General features: G+C 42.7%; 1 protein-coding gene across 4 annotated transcripts in view; it reads left to right on the plus strand.

The window, feature by feature from the left end:
• Positions 1–13,153, plus strand: part of METTL1 (methyltransferase 1, tRNA methylguanosine) — a 261,797-nt gene extending 248,644 nt beyond the window's left edge. For all 4 annotated transcript variants that reach the window (XM_044083469.1, XM_044083466.1, XM_044083468.1 and 1 more), the window contains one exon: positions 12,432–13,153. In XM_044083469.1, the coding sequence (XP_043939404.1) occupies positions 12,432–12,575 (144 nt within the window). In that variant the 3' untranslated portion in view covers positions 12,576–13,153. The remainder of the gene's footprint in view (positions 1–12,431) is intronic.
• Positions 13,154–21,151: the final 7,998 nt, after the last annotated feature.

Genomic DNA, 21,151 nt, shown 5'->3' on the forward strand with positions numbered 1-21,151 from the left:
TGCATATCCCAAAACAAACACCATTAGAATTACCTGTTCCAAGGACTTAAACCTTACATACCTGGTGAGACAGGTATGTGTCCCAGAAACTACCCCTTCTGTGAAACAGGCTCCCCATCCTTGTGAAGCAGAGTTCCTCCCTAACCCAATTCAAGTGTAACTTTGCCAACTGGATGGGGAAAAGGAAATTCATCCCTGGTTTGGCACCTAGGTCTCTAATGGAAACAGGCAGCTCCTTGTAAATTCACCTCCCAGGCCCTTACTTACACTTATTAAGGGTACCAGAACTTGTCAAAGATTTGTGATGTATGGCTAGGCTTTTGGGATGCAAGGTCCCCCCCCGTGATGGTTAGGTTCATAGGTTTGTACTAGGCTAAGAACCTATAATGTTTAATGTGGAACATTATATACAATTTCCAAAACCTTTAGTTTCCGTAGCATTCAAATGTGACATGAATTCTGATAATTCAATTTCCCCAGCCGATAAGAAAAATAAATTCCTCCTTAACTAACAAGATATTGGCTAATCCAGCAAATGTACTTGAGTTTGGCATTGAAAATAAGATGGCAAAATTCCTTACCATGGATTCTACAGCAGACCTTCATGTATTGCAGTATAATTTTGACTGTGCTGATGCAATGACTATGAGGAGCTCGGTCAGGAAGTTCTGGAAGGGCCTATTTTAGGGGGTTGCCTTCTTTGGTCATTATGATAGTAGTGGGTATTTGAAACTTTTAGCCCTATCCTTTTCACTTAGGCCACTTCACATGTTTAGAAGGATGACTACTTTCTTTCTCCCCTATCCCCAGTTGAGGAATAGCAGCTCTGGTTGGTGAAGAGGAATAATCCTGTTTTTTCCATAAACTGAGTATAGTTGTGTTCATTTGCCATAGCTTTTGAAAAGCCGCCACTGTAGATCATTTGGGTTTCAGTATCTCACAAATGGTCACATCATGGATATTAGATCCTCCCCTTTCATGAGGAGCTTCACTAGGGGTTCAAGCCGTCTCTACAGTGACTTTGACCAGGCCTCAGCACAATCCTGCCAAGGACAATAGGACACATTTCTCCTCAGAGAAAAACATCAGTTCTGTTAACCATCTCTTTCTTTTTCTGAAGTGGACAGGAGACTTCCAGCTCATCACTGATTTCAGAGATGTCACTGAGCACATCTAGTATGTGATATTCTGAATTGTGACTTTCTAGGGTATCTTGCCACTGCTGCCTGGTTGGTGTCACTAAACATGATGTATGATTTTAAGAATGTTCATTCATTTTCATGTCTGATTATTTATTTTATTAGAAGGTGCTGTTATTTGGTTTCTCTGCTTCCCCTAGCATGTTTACTAAAGTGTTTACCACTGTAGTAGAAAGCTTGCTAGACAAGGACCTTCACACGGTTACCTGGATGACTTGCTCCTGGTTGTTCCTTTGATGGGCTTCTTGGTAGTGTCCCTGGTTTTGGTTAGTTCAGTGGTTGCAGATTTTGGGGATCCCCATAAATTAGTGCACATTTTCTCTATTAATTACTCATGTAATTGCCTTCCTCAGAAGAGAATTAGGCACATCTCACTATTGTCCATTCTGGTTCTTGGAGAATGCCCAGGAAGTCATAGTTTTGCCAGTGTATGGAAGGATGCAGCACAAGGTCAAGTTTGTCTGCCTCTTGGACCTTATAGCAGTCATAAAATTCCTTATTAATTTGCATGATACAGGGTATAGATAGTCCACTGACAGTAATATATCATTGGCTACAAAATCGTCATGCCCTCTTGAACTTTCTTTTTTTGTGTGCAGACACTTACTGTAGGGCTTTGGAATGGTGGAACAATTCCACTACCTTTACTGTGGGGCTGCTCTTTCTGCAAGTGAGCATTTGCCACATCCTTATTACAAGTTCTTCACTAGTTTGCTGGAAGCCGGGGGGAGGGGTTATCCACTGCAATAAGTTAGTGCAAGGAAAGCTTTCCTCCCCCAAGAGGTGATTACATGTAAAGCATTTGAAGTTAATGTGATGATGTCCTTCAAGAATGCAACTGCAGTCCTTACATATGGGTTGTCCTGCCTCAGGCAGCCCTTCGGTCGGCCGGATTCCAAAGTCTGGGTCCGGCGTCGGCTGATGTCGCCTCTTCCCCGACGTCAGAGCGGCTGGGGTATAAAAGCATCAGTCTGCGCCATCTTCTTCAGTCTTTCTTGCCGCGCGGTGCCCGAAGCAGAAGCAGTTCGCAAGTGCCGGTCGGCCAGCTCCTGTGTTTTCAGTTACCGAAGTCATCAAAAAGCTAAGTACCCTGTTGGGGAACCTTTTCTTGCCTCAGCCGATGTCAAATAAAACTGTAAAAGTTAATAACTGTTTGTCTTGTGGTAAACAAATACCTCATAAGGACTTCCATTCTTACTGCCTTCCCTGCCTTGGCCCAGACCACGACGTCTCGGCCTGTGCTGCCTGTGCTTGCTTCAATAAGCGCACACTCAGGCGCCGGGCAGAATTTGATGAAGATTTTTTGGGGGAAAATTATTCCTATATCATGCCGTCGGAAACACCGACTACACATATTTCCAAAAAAACGGAAGGACCGGGACCGACATTCTCGGCCCGCGACTTCCATCGACACCACGCCAAAACCTACCGCGAGTGCATCGGTCTCTTCGGAGGCGGTAATCCAACCGCTCCAGATCGACGACACCGCTTTACCGCACACTTCGGCCCCGGAGGCTTCCTCGGTGCCTGAAACCGAAATCCGAGATTTGCCTGACACCATACCGGTGGACAAAGTTACTCCTGCACTTGGGGCAGCTAGGCCTCCGGTGTTTATGTCCATCAAGGCCTACACACGTGCTAAGGCACAAAGCCAGGCTAAGTCTCACCCTCCTAAATCTTTTTCACAGGGCCCCACTTCAGATAAACAGATCATGACTTTAGCTGCAGATCTAATTTCCTTAATCAGAGGCTCTCAGGCTCACCCAGACAGAGGTTCTCAGCCGCCTGCAGACAAAAGGCCTAGGGTTGAGCAGACAGATATCTTTTCCTCAGATGAAGCCTCTGGGGACTCGGACCATTCAGATTCCCAGGAAGAATCCTTCCAGGCCTACGAAGATTCTGATGCTGATGATTCTATCCCCTCTGCCTCTCCTCCTGAGGATATTTCTTTTGGGGAAATTCTCCACTCCATGAGAGAGCACTTTCAGTGGCAGGGCCAGGATTTCTCCGACTCCAGGAAAAGGCTTCGTACTTTCCTTAAGCTACCCCAGCACAGGCCTTTAGCTATTCCACCAGTGTTAGATGTATTGGATGATGTGTACTCAGACTCCAGTACTTCTCCTGATTCTCTCCCTCCTGCTCCTGTCAAGCCAGACAGATATTACAGGGTTCCTGAAACTCATAAGCATCTCTTTAAGGCCCATTCTGTTGATCTAGAAACTATTTCCCAGGGGCCCAAAGGAGTGGCCACTTCCACGGCCAAAAATCATTTGCCCGCGGACAGGGAATCTAGGTCCCTGGAGAGGTGGGGCAAAAAAGTTTATACCTCAACCACCCTTGCCATGAGGGCACTTAATTGTCTTTTTCATATGTTTCAGTACCAGGATTTCTTGATGGATGATTTACAGAAAAAGTTAGCCTCTCCTGGGCCTTTAGATAGAAAGGCCTTGCAGGATTTGGTTCATAATACCCAGCAGGTTAGCAATCATTTTCTTCAGTGTGGTTATGATGCATTGGAAGCTTCATGTAGGGCAGCTATGACAGGGGCCGTCATACGTAGACATGCTTGGTTGAAAGAACAGGCATTGCCAGATCATGTTAAAGTAAAAAGCTTCTAGATGCACCTCTGGAAAAACACAAGCTATTTGGTGCTAATGCTCAGGATGTGTTGAAATCAATTGAGGAAAAGGCTAAATCAGTACAAACAGTCAAAGATTTCCTCCAGGTTCAGCCACCAAGGTTCAGCAGGAATTGGCCTTCGAAGAATTGGTCCTTTCCAGACACTGACAAGTTCCAAAGGGGAAAAAACAGGCGTGCTCGAGGTAGAGGGCAATACCGAGGCTCTATAGGGGCCGCCAATGGCAACCGACTAATCAGAGAAGTGGAGCAGGGGCATCTACTGCTCCACAGGGACAATCACAATGACTTGACTTTGATACCGCCGACCAAGGCTCAAAGAGAAGCAACTTTAGGTGGAAAATTATCCTTATTCTCAAAAAATTGGCACATTTTAACAAAGGCCAAATGGATTCTGGACTTAATAGACAAAGGTTACAGGTTTCGCTTCCATACCTTACCAACAAGACAAGGCATGCCAAACCTGCCTCAAAATCAAAGGGCAGAGGCACTCATTCAAGTTTCAAAGTTGCTAAAAATCAAAGCAATAGAAAAGGTTCCTCCTCAGGAACAAGGCCAGGGATATTCTACTCAAGACTGTTCCTTGTTCCAAGAAAAGAAAAGCAATGGAGACCTATACTGGACTTGTCCGCTCTAAACACTTTTCTCATTGTGCCAAAATTCAAAATGCTGACGTTACAGCAACTTCTTCCCATGCTGGGCAAGGGGTCTTGGCTGGTTACTCTGGACCTCAAGGAGGCATACCTGCATGTCCCAATCAGACACAGTTGCAGAAGATACCTCAGATTTCTTGCAGGTTCAGAGCATTATCAATTCTCAGCATTGCCTTTTGGCTTATCTACTGCGCCCAGAGTATTCACGAAATGCCTGGCATCAGTAATTGCACACTGCAGACTCCAGGGGATACAAATATACCCTTACCTGGACGACTGCCTTATACAAGCGGACAGCAAGCAAGCCTTGATAAGAAACTTGAACTATGTCATTCGCTTACTACAGGCTTTGGGATACACAGTCAACATTCAAAAATCAAGACTACTGCCATCCCAACAAATTATTTTTCTAGGAGCCAAACTGGACACAAACTCACAAATGGCTTTCCTCACAGAAGAAAAACAAGAACAATTACCAGATTACTTCAAAAGCCTAGCAAAGCACAACCAGATGACTGCAAGGCAAATCCTGCAGGCCCTGGGTTTCATGGTATCTTGCATTCTTCTGATTCCACTGGCAAGACTACACATGAGAAAACTGCAATGGTACCTAAAGAGTTTATGGTCTCAGCACAACCACAACTTAGAAGCAATTATTCCACTCATTCCATGTCTACAAAAGGAATTTTTGTGGTGGGCACAAGCAAGCCAGCTAAACAAAGGCATGTCTTTCAACAAACCTCAAACAAGCCAAACCATTACAACAGATGCCTCAGATCATGGATGGGGGGGCGCACATGGAGGGCAGATGCATTCAAGGGCAATGGGCACCCCAGGAAGTGCATCTACACATCAATCAAAAAGAGATGTTGGCAGTGATTCATGCTATCGAGGCCTTCGGAAAATTTCTTCAGCAAGGTCAACTTCTAATAAAGACAGACAACACCACTGTTATGTGGTACATAAACAAACAGGGAGGCACTCATTCGTACCCCCTCTGCAGGCTAACAATGACTGTTTGGGAAAAGTCCCTGAAACTGAACATACAGTTGCAATCACAGTTTGTTCCAGGCAAGGACAATGTTCTAGCGGACAGTCTGAGCAGAAACATCTTGGACCCGCACGAATGGATGTTGCATCCAGACATTTTTTCACAAATAACTCATGCATGGGGGAGGCCGGACATAGATCTCGTTGCCTCACACCTAAATCATCATCTGAAGAAGTTCTGCTCGAGGACACACCATCCTCGAGCCTGTAGAATGGATGCTCTCTCCTTCAGCTGGAACTCTCTAACAATCTATGCATTCCCGCCTCTACCATTAATGACCAAGGTGTTACTGAAGATCAAAGCAGAACAACCGAAAGGCATTTTGATAGCTCCAGACTGGCCAAGACAGCACGGGTATCCATTACTAAGGAGCATAACTCGCACCAAGCCGTGGCCTTTGCCTCAATGGCCTCTACTTCTGACTCAGCACAATTACAGAACGGTTCATCCCAACCTGCAAACATTGCAGCTGACAGCCTGGAGGGTACCATGACTTCTCCCCATATCTCTCTCTCTCTCTCCAAGAAAGTTCAAGAGATCTTACTGGAAGCACGCAGACCTTCCACCAGAAAGACTTACTCAGCCAAATGGAAGAGATTCAGCATCTGGAATGTCAACAAGGGTCAGGATGCATCAGTAATGAGCATCCCACAGATACTAGAATACTTGGCAGAAATGCTACATAATGGCCTTTCATATTCTTCTATAAAAATACATGCTTCAGCAATTTCAGCAAAATACAACAGTGATCCACCTGTGTTTTCACATCCTTTGCTAAGAGAGTTTCTAAGAGGGATAAAGAATATCAAACCTCCCAGAAAACCACCAATGCCTGCATGGGACCTCAACTTCGTGTTGGAAAAATTAACTCTTCCTCCTTTTGAGCCAGCAAAATCTTCAGAATTGCAATTTCTCTCCTGGAAAACAGTTTTCCTGTTGGCAATTACCTCGGCAAGAAGAGTCTCGGAGATACAGGCCCTCATGGCAGTACTGCCATTTCTCATTTTCCATCAGGACAGAGTTTCTTTAAGAACCACTCCTTCATTCATGCCAAAGGTGATATCCAGGGTGTCTCTAAATCAAACAATTCACCTGCCTACCTTCTTTCCTAATCCTCAAAATAAAGGAGAAAAGCTGCTGCACACTTTGGACATACACAGACAATTGCGCTACTACTTGGACAGAACAAAAGCCAACAGAAAGTCTGACCAACTATTTGTAGCTTACGCTGCTGGAGTACAAGGAAAGGCAATTTCCAAACAAACAATTTCAAAATGGATTGGACACTGCATCAGATTCTGTTACTCTTTCCATGGAAAAGGTGTGCCAGCCAATATCAGGCCACACTCCACCAGAGCTATAGCCACCTCCACAGCCTTTCTAAGAGGGGTGGCTACAAAGGATATTCTAGAAGCTGCTACATGGAGCTCCGTGCATACATTTTCCAAACACTACAACCTGCCTTTATATTCCAGATCCCAAGTAGGCTTTGCTTCGGCAGTCCTGCAGGGCATTTTAGCTACACCATCTTTATCTTATATCCTACCACCCCCAGCTTGGCTATGGTATTCAACCCATATGTAAGGACTGCAGTTGCATTCTTGAAGAACATAGTACAGTTTTGTACCTACCATAAATGTAGATGTCCGATAGATATGCAACTGCAGTCAGGTTTTCCCTCCCTCCTACCCCTCTATAAATTCTCCTTTTTGGGACCACTTCCCTTTTTCAAACTAGCTGGGGAAATCTGTTATGGTGTATCTGTTTATTACTGTTGTGCATGTCTGGATTTTTTTATCCAGTCTCTAATTTTAGCCTTCCTTGGAGGGCACCTGGCATCTGGGGCAAGAAACACTGAAGAAGGTGGCGTCGACTGATGCTTTTATACCCCAGCCGCTCTGACGTCGGGGAAGAGGCGACATCAGCCGACGCCGGACCCAGACTTTGGAATCCGGCCGACCGAAGGGCTGCCTGAGGCAGGACAACCCATATGTAAGGACTGCAGTTGCATATCTATCGGACATCTACATTTATGGTAGGTACAAAACTTTACTTTCTTCAGCCTAACAGCTTTAAAATGAGAGTTGAAACTAAAACATCATCTGCTAAGTTGACTTTGATTTGCTTTGGCAAAATTTACTTTTGACAGATCTGTTTATGATGAACAAATAGACCAGCACATATCATATTCCCAGCAAAGATGTATTATGAGTCTGACAAGCATGATGATCATCCATATTTTGGAGAAGTGAACATGCTGGTGGATTTCTGAGTTACAACTCCAGCCTTTTCTTCCCTTGAATTCAGGACTACTTTTCCGGAAAAATGGCACCCCAAATTATTGAGCTTTTAACTAACATGAGAGAATACATAACTTTTGCTTTTGTTGTAGCCAGCAAGACCAGGTAGAATTGATAATACCATATACATTCTTTCTGCTGCAGCATGGAGGATTCCTGTTTTTCCACAATTTATTCTGATTCCTTGTTTCTTCACAAAGTTCTGAAAAGAAAGGTCAGGAATCATCTCACGTTCTTGGTGATGAAGGAAGTTATCCTAATGCAAGCTAAAAAATTTCCCTTTGGATAAGTGAAAGTCAGCTTCATTTTAGTATCTGTCTACTAATTAAGATGTTTTACTCCCTACAAATCCTCCAGTGGATATTTCTTAGATGACAGATGTTACAAAAATGCCTAGTAGTCATCAAATCTACTCTGTCACATTTAGGGGTTCTTCATTTGGTTGGAAACTCATCTTTACTGTCTCAGTCTGTTGCCTCTCTCATGGCTCTGGCTTCACCTTGGACAGCTGCCTAACCTGGGAGCCAGTTAGTCCATCATCATCATCTTGCATATTTTTGGCATTTCAGCACATATATCCTCACAGAGAAGCAGAACTGTGGCCATAGCACCATATATTTAAGCAGTTATTTTAAGAAAATTCTGCTGTTTTTTTTTCTCTTCAAGGAATAATTAATTTCTATTAAATTTGAACTTTGTGATTAATAGACTTGTCCTTCCTCCAGTCAAACTGTGATTTGGTGGCTGTAATATTCATCCTAAATGATTGTGTTTTGCGAGGCTGAGGGTGCGTTACTATTGCTTGTAGGATTTTTGAGCTAATGGATGTTATTTTTAGGGGACCCTGTTTAGTATTTAGGACTTTAGCATTACAACTGTCCTCAAAGCAGTCCTTTTCTCTGGCAGTAGTGGAAATTCAGGTAGGGACAGAAAAGAGTTCACAGCCTTTAGATGTGTAGGAGCATCCAGGCTTCACCTGAAGACGTTACTTTCTTGAAGACAGGACAGCTGTGTTTCCTTTTCTTGGGGGTGGGACTTGCAGTGGCTAAGCAAACCCTTTCTTAGTGGATTGTTAATTGTATTGTGCTTTGTCATCAGGTGGTAAACTGCTCACTGGAAAAATGTTGCTGTCAAGAGACCATGTCACCAGGTGGCTTCCCCTACTCTTCATCAGTTGTAAAGTTAGTGAGGTTTCAGTTCATGCAGTTCAGTTCCATCGCATTGAACTCTCACATTGCTCTTTTATAAGGAATCACTGTTGGTTTGTTTTCCATTTCCACACCAGCAATGGTTGTTTGTTTCAACTTTTTCCCAGAGTTGTGCTGTCATTTAATTCATTTGTATATTGAATATACCACAAAGTGTTGTCAGGCAGAGGCTTTGGCTGTTGTGTTTTTTGGCTGAAGCTTCATGATATTTGACCTTTACAAAATGTAGGGAAACCTACCAAGGGCATAGAGACTTTTGGAATGTCTCTTGCAAAAGTTTGTGTTGAGATCATTTTATCATATTAGCACATCTTTATCATCTTCATCTAATTTTGCTTTGATCATGATTCCAGAAAGCTGACTTCTCCTTGCTACAAGATTTTCTTTAGGCCTTTTGACTGCTTTGGATTCTTTCTAAGAGTTACCCAATGGAAATGACTGCTTGACGATAAACTGCTATGGAGAGTTATAACCATATTAGGAGACCTTCTGCAGAAGATATTACCTTTTTACAATCTCCATGCTCATGTGTCTTAGTTCCTGCAACAGATGGATCTTCCAGTAAATCATGAAGAAATATCATTCATTGTATTCCCTTACATTGTGTGTTTGTTTTCAGATTATACTCCCTAATGAGATAGTTTGGCACAGGGAAGAACACGTCTTCATGTCCAATATGTGATGACATGGCATATGTTGTATTGGCAGGACACGCGCCCTCAGACACGTGCACACAGACACGCACTTTTGGGAATGACACAAAGTTAAGTAATTTGCTATGACAGGGAAAGAAAAAGAGGAAAGCAGAGACTTACCTACTGCTGAAGTCCATCCTGACAATTACCTGGTATGGTTTACCAGTCTACCAGTGTCACCTTCCTTGAAAGGACCTATGCTTGTGTTCATCCTTGCTCCTAGCAACGGTTTGCTTTGTTTGAAAGACCACATGGTGCAGAGAGGTACATGCTGTCTCTGATAATTTTCTACAGTGATGCCATGTGCTGTTCAGTCCAGACCTTGCCATTCCTTTTTTTTTACCAAGCACAAAGTTGAAATCCTAGCCTTAGCTTTCATTCATAAATGTCCTGGATTTAATGCACAAGTTTAAGCCTTTATTTAATTTTCAGTTTAACTTGGTAAGTGGACTAGTCAGCAGTCCCTTTTCAGCCACAACCCAGACTAGTTGGCATAAAACATAATACACTGACTTAGATTTACCACTGTAATAGTACATTGAGACAGTGGTACATAGAAGACAAAGTAACAGCAGAGAGAAGTTAATATGTAATAAAGTAATGAGGGCTTATGTTGCAGAGTCTTACAGTATTTCAATTGTGCAATCGTAAGTGCAAGTGCAATGTGATATAGGCACGGTGTGAAATAACTAGCCTTTTTTTCTCTACCTAAGCACTGACCAGCTATTCTGTCTAAAGCATATTTGGAATCCTGCAGTAGTTGTGCTTTACTTTTGTTTTGAATGTTTCTAGAGTGTTTTGCTCCCTCACTTATGGGAGTCTGATATCCTGATGTCTAAGCCCTGTACGGAGAGACTTGCCACAGGGCATCCAGGTAACCCCTTCATCCTGCTGGGTTTAAGAGAAATTCCTAAGCGAGAGAGACCTCTACCTTGAACACTTCTGTCCAAATGACTCAAGAAGCTGTCATCTGGAATCAGACCAGATAGTGTTTAGCTCCCAAAGGCAAACTGAGGCACACACAGAGTCAGCACCCTGGAATGCAGCCAGCAAAATTGAGCTACAGTATGAGCTTCCTCTGAGCAACTCACTGTCCACTGAAGTGAAGGACGGGCATAGGCTCAAGTCTTTGCTGTGTACTGATGTCAGTACCTGTGGGATCCAGAAGGCCATTCAAGTACTGGATTTATCTCCAAAAAGTTTAGACCTTGACCTGTCCTCCAAGCTTTGATAACTGAGGTGATGCTTCTACACATATGTGGGGACGTGTGATGAATTCTCCGGATTTTTTTTTTTTTGTACCATGACACTGCAACTGCCTCCAAACTAATGTTTGCACCATAGACCAAAAGGTTTTCTCTCTGCACCAAATGGTAGGGTTTGTCTGCTGTCACTTGTAGTACTGCCTGACATCATACTGTTTTCTGAGACAATAAAAGTAATGTCCAATGTCTACGTGGAATTTCAGGGTAAAATCTGCAGATACATCACCTTTGGTCAGCAAACTCAAGGGGTGGTAGAGATTGTTGTATATCTGTAGCATTGGACATCTCAAAAGCATGTTTCCTTGAGGCAGGTAAATGGAGTTTGGAAGGGGGGGGTGACAGTGTATGCGGGTGTTTGGGTATTAGGGTTAAGGTTGGGGTTAAGTAAGGGGATATGTTATTTGTGTGCATTTTAGGGTTGGTGTCAAATATGTAATGGGATAGATGTTTTGGCAGGATTTCTTGGTGAATGTTTGTGTGTCTTAAGAATGTCCTGTGTAGTGGTAGTGTTATGTGAAGTTTTTTTCTTTTTTTTTTTTTTTATTATTATTTAAGATAAACTGTGGGGTTAGTGTTAAAAGGGTTATGGTTAAAGATGGCAGGTGGAGCAATAGGAAAACTACTGAATGCTTGCTTGCATTAAATGTATGCTTGTGTGCTTAAAATATTTTTGAAGCAAAGAGAGATCTGTTTTTCCCAGTGAATAAACTGAAACCAAGATCTAACCACCTACTCAGTGTGAAGCGATAAAGATCTGCTTATGAACCAGATGACAAGTGTTGGACTGGGCAGCAGTTAGAGCTGGTGTCTGGGAGGAGAGGAATAGATGATGAGGCTTAGCCTAATTGCTTCCCCTTATGGGAGGGGTTAGGGGCATTTGAGTGGGCACACTGTCTGTGATTGACTTCCCCATGAAGGCTGCAGATTACGTAGTGTGTTTTGTACAAGAGGGCAATGTTAGCCAATTTACTCGCACATGGAGTTATAAACATACTTCAGAAAGGTATCTTGCAAAGCTAATCTCTTGGATGCTTTAGGTGCAGGGAATAGGACGACACGTAGTGAAAATCCAGATCCCCCTTTGTGTGAATGATTGCTCCCATTCCTGTTTGGGGTTGGTTCAGCTCTTCCCCCAGGGGGACTGACTTGTCCTACTGGCCTGACCACTCTGTAGAGCAAGGACTCGGTAGCCATTGTGAGGGTGGGAAACTAACCCCCCCCCCCCGAAACAAAAAAATAAATTCCAACACTTTGTCGTGACACTAGAATAAGCAGGAAATTTATTTTTGTAAAAGTGGGCATTTGTATGTGTGTGGATGCCTTTGTGTGATGCATTTGTACAGACACAAACATATAAAGTCATAAAACTACATAGCTGTTAAATGAATAGCCGCTAACTGTTCTTGTTGTCTCTTGTAAACAGGAGGATGACGTCATTGTAAGCCGCCTAGGTGTCTGCACGGAGGAAGGAAAAAAAGTTCTAAGGAATGGTGGGAATAACTACACAGCCATTTTCAGACGAGTGGAAGATGATCATTACCAAAGGACTGCTGAGAAGACATCATAAAGGCCATAGGCTGATTGACTTTTACATGGATTTGTGCCATTGTGTGAACTATTTAGCCATACAAGGCTCCTAGTGGACATAATCCAGCATGAAACTCCGGTAATACTTCTGATCTCATAGCATCCTAATATTTTCCTGCATGTGTTCTGTAGGAACATGGGAGCCATGCAGATAAGAAATGGATGATGAGAACAAGCAGCTGATTGTACAATTAATGCATCACTGGGTTTAATGGTATTTTGGGACCTAAAAAAGAAGAATGATAGAAGTTCTTGAACTCAGTAGGGCCAGTACTGGTTCTGCAAGTATTTTTAAGTTCTGATCTTTGCAGCAGCTATTTGGTAATTTTTGTCTTTGCTGTATTGAATTGCAATGCTTAATGGAGTACGGTGTTCCTGTCTTCATCAAAACATTAATTTTTGGGAGAGAAAATGTCATATTTGTTAGGAGGTGGACTTCAAGGGGACAAAAAAAGCTAATTGGGAGGTAGACTTCAAGGAAAAAAACTACATTTGGCTATACCTTAAAATGTTTTCTTAAATGACAACTCTACTGATAAATTCTTTTCAAAAAGTGAATTTCCTTCTGTTTCATCCTACACTGTGTGTTGCATGCCGAGAAAATATAATCTAAGAGTTATTGCCTTTGTTTTTATATCTAACTTGTTTTTGTTTGGCTTTTTGTGAAGTATTACATATTTTTTTTGTGTGACGTCTGTTACACCATGCAGACGAGGAGAAGCAGATGCATTTGAAGAATGTGGTGCTGCGGTAGCATTGTTGCCTCACAGTAAGACGCTGTCTGGTTCGATTCTCAGCTAGAGCGTCTTCTGCGTGGAGACATGTGTGAATGGGCGTACCTTCGTTGAAGGTTGTGCATCAGGCCTAGCAAGCCGGTACGTAAAAATCAACTGCCAATCATTAGCGAACCGGAGTTCCGCTGTGGCGACCCCTAACCGGGAAAAGCCGAAAGACACAAAATTACCATTAAGAGACGGGGAAGTGTTCTGCTACTGATTGTGGATTGATGACCAATAAGATTTTTAATTATAGGTACTAAAATAACAAGTCGCAGTTGACAAGTTTTATACCTGGGATAAATAATGTAGCATGGTGTTGTAGTTTTGAGCCTGAAAAAGTGTTTCAAGCTTAGGTTTTCAAAGATAAGTGAACTAGAAAAGTCCACCACATATTTTTTTTTTCATACAGATTACTCATCCTTCCTTTTAACCAAAACCCAAAAGTCCCACATAGAAGGAAATCTTTTTATATTACTGTCCTGGCTTTCTGACAGCATTTTATTCTGCAGTCTTCAAAGCATTTTCTGTAAAACTGTATGCCACTTTCTTTTTCTTGTCTGTCGCATCATTTTTTGCATTGTGCACTCTTGTATTTCAGACATGTCCATGAGCAGGGAGTGGAATGTTTACATCGGAGATACTAATTCTAGCTGTACACCAATACAAATCTGTCAGAATGCAACACATCCTATTTGCCACAGGTGCCAAATTTCTTGTATCTTAGCCAGAAACTGCAGCTTGGTGCTACAGTCTTGAGTATGAAAAATAACTATCTCAGTTATGAATTAACATTCATATGTTCCTTAAAATGCTGTGTCAGATGGCCACTAATAAATATTAATAAAAGCAAAATAATTGAAAAAAGATGCCAACTGATGCTGATGGTACCAGACTGACTCTGTACTGCAGCCAAGAGCAACTGGGATAAGTTCTTCCATATGTTTCTGCTTAATATTGAATGTGCTGTTATTACTGCACTGATTTTTATTAACTGCTTTAGTGACCTTGCGGGAAATTAATTTTACTGATTTTTTTTTTTCTGGCGGCAGATGAGAAGGCCAAAGTTGTTCCCATGCTTCTGATTGCTGTTCAGGAAAAGAGACGTGTGCTGCAGTTGGCTAGTGTACTGTATTGAGCTTTTTCCCTGTGTTTTTGTCCGTTGCAAATAAGGTGTTTTAGCATGGAGCCGTACTAAGCACTGCATTGCTGCACCATGCAGGACTGCTGCAAGATACTGGGATCACTGATATCAGAAGGGTCTTTAAGACCTAACAAATATGACTATGACCTGGTGATGGTCCACTTATGGGTGAATTACTTGGGATGTAAAACCATAAGGGATATGTAAAGAGACATGTCAGAAAACCCTATGTGCATGCCACAAGTGTGCCGAGACTCTGGTCATGAGTGGAATCCTTTAAGAATGATGCCTAGATACAAAGTAAAGATAATTGTCTTAAACGATTGCCTAAAGAGTTGGTATCATTCCAGGGAATCCAGTATGTGTCTGCATGGGATGAGATGGTGGACAGTCCAACTTGCTTTGCTTAGGATGGCTTCTTCATCTTGTTCCAAGGCTTCTGCATACTGACTAAAAGCCTTTGCTACCCCTGTAGTGCCTTTCTAGACAGAGTCCAGCTAATGGGCATCCCAATTTAACTAACATATCAAATGTAAAATAGGTGTTTAAAGTGGTTCTGCTCAGGTCATCTAAAATCTAATGACAATTCAGATCCTTCTGTAGCTATGTTAGGAAGCTAAAAATAATGTCCAGTATTGCTCTGAACTTATTCATAATGGCACCATCTGCTCTGGAATTCATTACACATTTCAGCATAGTAGCAAACAAATTCCATGTGAATTTTAATACAGTGAAGGACTGTCAGAAGCCCACTTATCCCTTAATTTCTCCAACCTGATAATCACTAAAGAACACGCACTGAAGGTGCTCTCCAACACTAAAAATACTTCCTCCATGGCCTCTGATAATTGGGTGTTTAATAAGCAGAACTAAGCAAGCCCTGGCAGAGAAATTCCTTAAACAAGAGTTTAGCCACTGGCTTTATCCCTAAGGTTTGAGACACTGCAGGGGCTACCCCATTACTAACCAGGGAGTTATGGATCCATCAGACTGACAAGTCTTGTTTGCAAAGATGTGAAACATATTATAAATGGGGGGTGGGGGGTGAGGATAATGCAATATATTATAACTGCCCTAATAAACTATGATAACATTTCATGTGGTAGATCTTGTTTAATGAATCTGGTTAACTTTGAAAGGTTCTCACAGGCTTTTCACAGTGGACAAGCTGTCTGCAAAGAGTACAGTGATGTGGCCAAGGTGTTTGACAACTTCCCCCATGCTAGCACAGCCAGTAGGCATAATGCATTACAAATAGAGCTGTGTATGGTAATATTAATAGGAAACTGGCTGAAAGACAGAAGCCACATGCCTCATAGGAGGATATGAACATGATCAGTGGTGTCCCACAGGGCTCCATGCTGGGACCTCTCTTGTTTGACATTTACTTTTCTGATCAGCAGACCCCAAACCAAGACCTCTAACTCAAGTTTGCAAGCAGTTGTAAACTCAGTCTTTGTCAAGTCCCCCTCTAATGGCCAAGCCCTTCAACAAGACATTACACTCATAAATAGCTGGTGTACTAAAACTGAGCTATAATTAAATGCCAAAATGCTTAGTGTTTTCACATTTGGTAGACAATCTCTCCCCCCAGCAAACAACATCCCACTTCAAAATGAAAATGTTAATGACCTTGGAACTCTGGTTGATAATTCTCTTGCCTTTGATCATGATGTAACAGCAATACTCCAAAATGCCCTTCTACTTAACACAGCTAATTACCAATGTAATATCATCCAGATCTGAAGAGGTCATTACCCCTTGTATTCAACATTGTTGAGGCCAGTTGTTGAATACAATACCTCCTTTGGGTTGTACCACATTAGATTTGTATAGCAACTAGAAGAACCACTGAAGTTCCTAACCAAGATCACCAGCTTCAAGGTGTAAAGTAGCTGAAAAGACTGGAAGCACTATCCCTTTCTTCAGTGTCTTGTACACTCCTACGGGGAGATTAAGAAGCCAGTGATCCTGAATCTCTTGTCTCAACAAATCAGAAAGTCCCACAGATAGAATGATCAATTATCAAAATTTTTATCAGCAAGTAGAACATGGTAGAATAGGTACATTCTCCACCTCTGGAATAGACTATCATTGCAAACTAAGCAGTGTTGATGCATTTTCTTCCTTCAGACAAAAACTGGATGATTAGATGGGCGCTCACAAATTCACCCTTGGCTTGACTAAGCCTAACCCTCCTTAAAAAAGGAGGTACAGTTTAAGTGTGGGTGCTGGCAATGTGAAAATAGTTACAAGACTCAGTTGTCTTTTCTTATGATCTTGTAAACGGATGCAAGTGCTTTGACCTGCAGCTGTTGTGCACTTATTTCCATCGATTCTCAAATTTCACAGTTTTAGTAAATAAATGCCTTCAATTTGCACAGACTGGTGCTAGCCAAGCCATATCTTTTATATTTTAACCTGTGTACATCATCACAAATGATTTCCTTTTAACATACAGTTCTTCTGCCTATTCTGTGTATCTTGCTATAATTAGTCTATGCATCCCAGCTCTAAAACAATGTCCCTTATTTACTCCTCCTGTCCTGCTGTAAAAAAAAAAAAAAAAAAAATAATAACTTACTCCGCTGCCCATGGTTTGCTCTGTTTAACCCACCAGACACTGGACAAGTTAGGAAGGCTACCTGCCTGCCTGTTTCCCCTCTTTTCCCAGCTGCCTCATACTCCCGCATAATGAAATCTTACTCCGTATAAAGAATTATGTCTGACTGGTGTAAATGCATAACTAGAGTCTTTTGTCTCACAAATGAACATGGCCTGTGACCAGCACACACTATACCTCAAGTCAAATTAAAGTCAGACTAAATTGACTTATGCTGAGACTATTAAAAAAAAAATCCCTAGCAAAAACAAAAAACGTGAGGACTTTGTGAAAATTACTCTCTCTCCCTCCCTCCAAGTCACTTGAACTCTTACCATAATAGTAACAACAATGTTTTAGTGATAGGGTGCTTTTTCCACTCACAAGGCTGGACAAAGAGGGGGAATAGGATGAGATGTCTTTCTTGCTCCAAGATATCTGATATCACAAGAGCCCGAAGAACCTTTTCTGTTGACAAATATGATTATGACATGGTAATTGCCCATGTGAGGGTGATTGATGTAAAGTACAATACTATGAGAGACATGTTGAGACATGCCTTCATCTGTCACATGCATGGAAAATGTATGCAAGACACTGGTCTTGAGTGAATCTTTCCCTTCACTTCAGAAGATTCTTTGGTACAAAGAAAACGTAATTGAGTACAACAGTTGGCTAAATAGATAGTGTCATTCCAGGGGAGATCCAGTATGTGCCAGCAAGGGATGAGATGATCAAAAGTCATTCTTTCTTTCCTAAGGATAGCCTGCCTCTCTTGTTCCAAGGCTAATGTTTTTGCTGCCCACATAGTGCTTTTTTAGGCAGAGTCCAGTTAATGAACATTCTATAGGTTTATAGGAGGTTACTAGGCTAATGGTCCAGTGACTCTTACAAGCCTAGCCAAGTTTAACCCTTGTTCCCGAAGAGTCTAGAGGTGTGGTCTGTGTTATAAGCAGAGCTAAATCAGTACCAAATGTCCCTATCCAAGAGGGACATGAGTGAAACCCCTGGGGTGAATTTGCAGTTTCCCATCCAATTGTCCAAGTTACACTTAAAAAGGGTTAACTAGGGGTTCTGTTTAACCTGTATTGAAAGTTTATTCCAGAGATGAGGTAACCTCTGGGAGATGCATCTGAATCTCCAGCAAATCCTGTTGATGTTGCATGGTAGGTTAAGCTCCCTAGAGCAAGTGAATTGTGTACCATTTGACTTACAAATGTGCAACATTTCCATTAAGGCAAGATCAGAGGCTGCTCTGTATGCAAGGCACAGGTCACCTTTGAAGAGTCTGTACGATGCAGAGTATAGTGACAGTGATTTCAGTTTGTCCACATAAGACATGTGCTGAAGACCCTGACTTTTCTTTGTGAGGAACCTTTGAGGTCTCTCCAGTTGCTGCAGGTGGCTGTTTAGGTATATACCAAAGGGTGCATTGTACTCTATTATTGACCTGATGAGAGAAGAGCACAGGGGGTTATAACCTCTCTTGTTCTGGAAGCTATGCCTTTGCTTATGAGGTGAGCAATGCAGAAGGCCTTTACCACCGTGGAGACATTGTGATCAAAAGTAAGGTTCTTATCAAACCATGTGCCCAAATCTCTCACCACGGATTTAGAGCTTAGGGTGTTATTAATATGGTAATCTGCAGGGACATTACCTTTGCCAAAGGGGACAATAATGCATTTTTTTGCATTGAGTTTAAGACCATGACTGTGGAACCAGTCATTGGTTTGTGTAAGTCCTCCTTGTAGAATGTTGACATCATTTGGGGACTCAATGACTGCTCCCAGATTGCAGTCATCAGCAAACTGTCAGCCACAGACTTTTTGTTTTTGCCTGTACTTCTGAGAAGTAGATTTAAAACAATAGAGGTCCAGCACCGATCCCTGTGGAACACCACTGGTAATAGGTCTGCTGATGGAGGTGGAGTCCCCTATTTTGACTGTATGTGTTCTGTCAGTAAGCCAGTTTGCAACCCACCTGACAGTATATGGTTGACCCCCAGCTGGGTGAGTTTTTCAATGATTCCCCAGTGGGGGATTGTGTCAAAGGCCTTGGCCAAGTGTAGGTAGGCCATATGCACAGATCTGCCTTTGTCCGGGGCTTTGGTGAGGGTCTTTAAGAAGGTCACCAGGTTCAGCAGGCAGGATTTCCCTTTAACAAAACCAGACTGGGTTGGGTCAAGTGTTTGAAGTCTCCTATATCCGTGTTGATAAGGTCTGTGATGATTCTCTCCATGGCTTTGCAGATAAGGCTAATTAGGCTAATAGGTCACTAGTTCCCAGGGTCTGTGGGTGCACCCCCCCTTCCTTGTGCAAGGGGATGACGGTAGCTGTGCTCCATTCAGCAAAGAATAACACCAGTGCTTAGGCTGTGGTTGAAAAAGAGTACTCAGTGGTGTTGCTAACTCCTGTTTTAAACCATTGAGAATGCAGCATGGGATGTTATCAGGTCCCATAGAGACTGTTTTTGGCCTTCGAGAGCAGTTGAGACTTGCTCTTTAGAACTACTAAGTGGAGAATAGGTGGTAGGAATGTTTTGAGGTATATGTGATGGGGATAGGGGGAAGAAGTTTTCACTGAACCTGTCCACTAGCAGGTTGGCTATTTCCACTGGTTCAGTATATGTGGTACCATTCACTACCAGTTCAGAGCAAGTATAAATTCTAATTTAATAAACACACACAGCCCAGAAGTCTCAACAATAAATTGCCTGTTGTTGAGGCAGGCCTTCATTTGGAAAACACCCATGTTTATATCATTAGCCAAACCTAGTTTCAGTGTAAAATAAAAACACTCCCTCACATGGTACTCTGGTTAAACAAGTTTGCAGATGATGGTAAACAGGGTGCCATACTTGAATCTCCTGATATGTAGAAGCTGCAAAGTAAATTATGCAGGTAAATAGCCAGTGTTCTGAAAACAGAATAAAGCTAAATGTTAAAAAATGCAGTATTTGGCAAATAAATCCTGACCCAATTTATAGTGTATATAAAAAAAAACACAAAATGTGAGAGACCATGGAACATGGACAAAACCTCTAAACAGCCTTCTCCAGCCACAACTTCTGTCTCTGAACCTCCACAGAAGTTACCAAAATCGGAGTTGGTCTCTGTCTCTTCGGCTCCACAGTCTTCAGGGCGGTTTGAGATTTTGGACACGGACCCTGTAGTATCAGCACCAAGTGTTTCAGTGCCGATCACTAGCAGTCCTCTTCAGAGCCCGTCTACAGACATGCCACCGGTCTCCCCTACTCTAAAATCGTCTATATTGCAGAGAACAAGGTCTCCCACACTGTTCTTCAGATCCTCCAGGAGCTTATCTGAAGAAGACATTGAGAGAGTGATGCTCAGATTTCTCAAGTCATCGGCCTTGCCAAAATTTTTATTCGCTCCGACCCATTCGGTCTTGGAGCTGACTCCTGCTACCGATCCTGCTTTCTTTCCTCCTCCAACCCAGATTGGGCCTTTGGAGCCAATATTAACGTTAGCGACTATAGTGGTGTCCTCGGCTCCAGCACCCCATGTGGTTGTCTCTGAGCCGAGTTCTGCTCCTATACTCGGCGCCGTCCGAAGTGTCTAGGGTCCGAAGCTCTTCGGTTGTCCCCGAGGGGGACACTTGGAACTGAACCTCTTCGGTGCCGAGTCTTCCTTGTGGTGCATCGGCCCGAGTGAGCTCAGACCCTACATTGTTCTCTGAGCCGATTCTTTTGAAGCCATCAGCACCTACACTCTCTTCGGACCCGGGGTGTTGTTTGGGGCTGGAGGGAATCTGTCTTCATGAGGATGAGGATCATGTTGGATAGTTCATCTGTCCCACGTAGAAGTACTGATGCTATACTCCCTCAAGTGCCGACTACAGTCTCAGCATCCTCTCTCCCCTGGGATGGCAGAGACCCACAGCCTCAGGACCCCCATTTGGGTGGCCCCCGATCTTCCGAGACCTCCCCAAAGGACTCCGCTGAGGAGCCCCCTCGGAAGAGATCATGTAAGAGGAAGCATGTAGACTCCCCTAATGAGTCTGTCACATCTGACA

Source organism: Protopterus annectens, chromosome 9.part0, assembly GCF_019279795.1.
Source record: "Protopterus annectens isolate FY-2018-M chromosome 9.part0, PAN1.0, whole genome shotgun sequence".
Classification (NCBI taxonomy): Eukaryota; Metazoa; Chordata; order Ceratodontiformes; family Protopteridae; genus Protopterus; species Protopterus annectens.